This window comes from Garra rufa, chromosome 3, assembly GCF_049309525.1.
Source record: "Garra rufa chromosome 3, GarRuf1.0, whole genome shotgun sequence".
In the NCBI taxonomy this organism is placed as follows: domain Eukaryota; kingdom Metazoa; phylum Chordata; class Actinopteri; order Cypriniformes; family Cyprinidae; genus Garra; species Garra rufa.
The window spans coordinates 57,822,246-57,827,655 of record NC_133363.1 but is presented as its reverse complement, the minus strand read 5'-3'; the positions used below and the strand labels follow the sequence as shown (position 1 = coordinate 57,827,655).

At 36.3% G+C, this 5,410-nt stretch overlaps 1 protein-coding gene across 2 annotated transcripts in view; it reads right to left on the bottom strand.

The window, feature by feature from the left end:
- Window positions 1-4,956, bottom strand: part of sh3gl3a (SH3-domain GRB2-like 3a) — an 83,230-nt gene extending 78,274 nt beyond the window's left edge. For both annotated transcript variants that reach the window (XM_073836441.1, XM_073836442.1), the window contains exon 1: window positions 4,760-4,956. In XM_073836441.1, the coding sequence (XP_073692542.1) occupies window positions 4,760-4,807 (48 nt within the window). In that variant the 5' untranslated portion in view covers window positions 4,808-4,956. The remainder of the gene's footprint in view (window positions 1-4,759) is intronic.
- Between the last annotated feature and the right edge of the window lie 454 nt (window positions 4,957-5,410).

Genomic DNA, 5,410 nt, shown 5'->3' with positions numbered 1-5,410 from the left:
TGTAAGATTTTTGCCCATCTTTTGGAAAATCCAGTTTTAAAAGTAAAAAAAAATAACTTTTACCAGTAGGTGGCTGCAGAGCTCCACTATTTGCTATTTGACCACCTGAAAGAAGTTTTTTTCAGTACAGACCAAAAGTTTGGACCCACCTGAATGAGAAGGTGTGTCCAAACTTTTGGTCTGTACAGTATATATATATATATATATAAATATATATATATATATATATATGTGACCCTGGACCACAAAACCAGTCTTAAGTCGCTGGGGTATGTTTGTAGCAATAGCCAAAATTACATTGCATGGGTCAAAATTATTGATTTTTCTTTTATGCCAAAATCATTAGGAAATTAAGTAAAGATCATGTTCCATGAAGATTTTTTGTAAAATTCCTACTGTAAATGTATCAAAATGTAATTTTTGATTAGTAATATGCATTGTTAAGAACCTAATTTGGACAACTTTAAAGGTGATTTTCTCAGGATTTTGATTTTTTTGCACCCTTAGATTCCAGATTTTCAAATTTTTGTATCTCGGCCAAATATTGTCATATCCTAACAAACCATACACCAATAGAAAGCTTATTTACTTAGCTTTCATATTATATATACATCTCAGTTTTGTAAAATTTAACCTTATGACTGGTTTTGTGGTCCAGGGTCACATATATTATATATATATAGCTGGTGTAAACTGAAAAGTAATGTCAAAATAAAGAATAAGAGGGGGCTCTGACAAAAATATCTTTAAATGTTTTTAAATTATTTTATCCGCAAATCGGTTTTGAAAATGACAGATACCGATAACCATAAAAATACTTAATATCGATAATTGGTTGACCCCTATTTGGGACAATATTACTTTTTTATTGCTAATACCTAAAACTGGTGGCTTTAGAAAAAAAAACTCCTTATCCAAAATAAGCGATCTGAGCCATATCTAGTAGAGACCAGAAAGTCACAGACACACCACAATACTTTAAATTCCACATAACACCTTAAAAACTGCATAGCAACACCCTGGCAATCATGCCTGTGAGTTTTACACAGACAAGCATCTTCAGAAGATCTAGTTTGTAAGTGTAAGACAAATATCATTCCTTGATCTTTTTTGTCACACTACAAATTTCAGATTGCATAGAGCTAATTATGCATGTAATGTCAGCTGATAGTTACACAGATTGTGAAGAGTTATGCATTAAATCTTCCTGATGACTGCAGTTGTAAATTACAGGAATTACAGTAAGATATCAGACCACTATAATTTGAGGTGTACATTTGAAGCCACATCATTAAAGCATAATGATGCAGAACCACCTCCTACCTGAGATACGGCAAAACATTAATCAGGTACAGAGCAATTTGACAGTTCTCCCAAACAAACACATCCTCCACTTCCAATGAATGTCTTTATTCAAAGAAGAGGATGTTAAACTCTCAACAGCTATACAAAGAATGCCACTAACACGAAGCGAAAGTGTAGAACAATTGCAGTCTGAATGCGCCTATTGTTGGGGGTTTATCCAGCTGTTAAACTGGGATTTCTTTGGCAAAACAGATCATCCATTAACTCAACATTAAGTGACAACATATTGTATTTAGTGTTTTGCCTATGATGTCGGAAAATATTACTAACAAAATAAACAGTATTTGCATAATGGTAATGATTTAAGTTGCAATGAAACTGAATTGGCAACTCATTTTTATTTCATAATATGATGTACATACAAGGATTATCAAAAAAATTATTGACCAGTATTAATATGTATTAGCGTAATATTGCACCTGCCTGACCTGAAATGATAAGAACAAACATAAATCTTGTCAAGATTCTTGCCCTGGAAATCCTGGTTTAGTTTGACCAAACACAAATGCCCTTTTGCACTCTTTTCCTTGATTTGTTATAACTTTTGACAGTCTATAATACTCTAAATATTTTTCCTAGTCCACCAATTAGTACAGAACACAAAACATAACAATAATTGACCATTTTCAGCAGCAGTAATCAGCAAAATATGCAAGTTTTGTTCAGTTCAGTTGCATTGTTTATGTTCAGTGCTGCCAATATGGCCATTGATGACGCTTCTTGAAAACACTATTTATACGTCATCTATGGAATATCTTATGTCTTAAATGTTTCATCTAACATAATTTTTAAATGTTATCATTTTCAGAATGTTCCGAGAACATTTAAAAGTAACGTTCCCATAATGTTTGCAAAATTCTAAAATGGAATGTTCCAGTGAACATTCAGAAATAAAGTTTTTATAACTTAAAAGTAGGGCTGTGCAATTAATCAAAATTCGGCTTCGATTTCTGCTTCAAACGATCATGAAAATGCAGTAATCGAGATGAAATGATTATTGCGCCCCATTCCGCCCTCTTACGAGCGGTGCGCTTTCACTCCTCCATAAAAGCCTAATTTCACATGCAAATCAGCAAAATCATGTAATGTGAATTTCATAAAACAGAACATGCTTGATTTATTAATGTTTCTTTGATGGTGTTTTAAAAAGCGCGAAGGAAAACTTGCGCTGTTCTGTGTATGCGCTCAAAGACAGAGAAGAACACAAATATGTAAAGTTATCTTTTAGCTCACCTAAACGGTCAAATACACAAAACAATATTTCAAAATGTGGTGCTTGGTGATTATTCAAGTAAACCCTTGTCAGTTATGTCTTAAATGATCATAAACAGTTGAGAATGAAAATACATGTGTACATTAATAGTATATTGGATCCATGTGGCTATTAAAGTGGCAACCGATAATATTCCTTCTGCCGACTCTGTGCCTAATATTAATAAAATGTAAAAATACAAAGAGAACAATCACTTGCTGCTCTTGAATGTAGGACTTTTGTAGTTTTAATAAGAAATGAGGTATGTTTAATTATTACAGTGAAGAACCTGTTTTATTTTACATTCAATTTCTGTAGTATTGTTAGACTACTTTAGACTTGCATACAAGTATTCAGTGTTTTATTTTTAAAAAGCACAGTTTTTTGTCATTTTTTTCTGCTGTATTGCTATCTTTAAATTTAATCACTGATTTAAAGTTTTGGACCCAGTCATAATCATGTTAAATAATCGTGATTATGATTTCTGCCAAAATCGAGCAGCCCTACTTAAAGGGATAGTTCACCCAAAAATGAAAATTTGATGTTTATCTGCTTACCCCCAGGGCATCCAAGATGTAGGTGACTTTGTTTCTTCAGCAGAACACAAACAAAGACTTTTAACAAAAACTGGTGCAGTCTGCCAGCCAAATAATGGGAGTGGATGGGCACCAGACCTTTAAAAGTAAAAAAAAAAAACATGCACAGACAAATCCAAATTACACCCTGTGGCTCGTGACGATACATTGATGTCCTAAAGCCGGCCATACACGGTGCGAATTCGGACGGTCGGAAGACCGCATGGCCACGCACACATCACGAGTGACGGACGCAGTGGTACCACGGCATGATTTTAAAACCTGACGATTTCCGAGGCAATCACATTCACGAAGTTCCGCGGCAAAAACATGGACAGTATTGTAGTGTATGTTTTAATGTAGTATTATGCACATCGAGGGGGCTAGTTGGCCACCACTATAGCTAGCAATAGCTGTGGCAAACAATAGGTGACAGCCGTGACAGCTCACCTGATAAATCAGCTCGTTCAACAGCACACACGTCACGCTTTAGTTTTTTGACATTTTTAAAAATGATTGTGAGGTCAGGAAGTGTTCGTAAGGCACTCTGCTCGTCTCGTAATTTCTCACACACCATACGAGCCCAGACCATAGGAGAAAAGACGATTTCTTCCGCTAATCCAAAAAAAAAAAAAAAAAAAAAACTCGCATGCGAGCTCGTACAACCTCAAAAATTACACCGTGTACAGCCGCCTTTAGGATATCAATGTATCGTCACGAGCCGCAGGGTGTAATTTGGTTTTGTCTGTGCATGTTTTTTTTTTATTTTTTCGTTAAAAATCTTTGTTTGTGTTCTGCTGAAGAAACAAAGTCACCTACATCTTGGATACCCTGGGGGTAAGCAGATAAACATCAAATTTTTGGGTGAACTATCCCTTTAAGACATCTTACAACTCATCAACATCAGAACAGCTGATATCTACAAACACAATAATTATTTATAATAGTAACAAAAATGAATATGAATTGGAATAAGTAAGCCTACTAGTATTTAAAACTAGTAACACAAATCTAACAATAAAAGGAATAAATGTCAAAACGGTTTGCCATATATTGTCTGGTCACACGTGACATCATAACAATACCGCTATCTTAACAACAACAAAAAATGACATCATCACGCAACATGAGTCGTGATAACACCTCCACATTTAATTTCCAGGGCATCCCCTGCCATAGACTTGATTATGATTACAATAATTATACATTTAACATAAACTCATAAACACAATTACCAATTTCATTTGAGCAGGCCTCACAATAGCAGGCTATAGGAGAACTTGCAACATTAAAAAAAAAAAAAAACACGGTTACATCGCAGTGAGCGGAGATTTATGAACAAAAGCGCTGATACAAATGTAACAAAGTTGATACAAATATACAATTGGGAAGTGAAGTAAAGCGGCTCTGCAGTGTTTCTGCTGCTCTGAGGGGCCTCTAGAAACACAGAAACCAACCAGACCGCATCAGCTAAACAATCCACACGCGCTTTCTCCACATCCACCTGTTAAGAGCCTCGGAACTTCGGTATTATAACATAAAGAGCGCAACGCGGGCGTCTCCTTACCTGACTCGCTTTGTGCAGCTGCTTCTTAAACCCCGCCACCGACATCATTAAAATAAGACGAAACACGAAATGAGATTAAAACAATGTTCTGGAGGCAGAAATGGTGGTATAATCCTTTAACGGAGCACGAAAATCTATATATGAGACGCTTTCGGTTTATTTCACCGCCGCTGGGAAATGGACCTGCATTTCGCGGTGGGGTTTTTTTTCTCTCTCACTGACAAGTGCTGCTGGTCGGTTATGTTTGATCTGAGGATTGTGATTGGCGCAGAGCCGCATACGTCACGGCAGCATCTCGGAGAACCCCCTTACGAACAAAAACACTATATATCAGGGTTTGTCATAAATATGAGGAACATTAAGCTGCAGAGGAGAGCAAGCGCTCGAACATCCATCCGGGAAATAGGTGGCAGCTATCCAAAGCATTCTTTTTATGCACTGATTCAGCGCCCGGATTACTATGTAAATATTTGCGATTTTGTAAGGAACTGAGAAGAGTCAGCCGGATGTGTGTGTGTGAGACTGTGTGATTTGTGTGTTCGAGTATCTACAGGGCTTTAACAGCCATCTGCTGCCCTCTAGTGCCACTTCATGAACCGTATGAGAACACAATGTGCTCTGTATGTAAATAAAACTACCGTGGGATTCTAA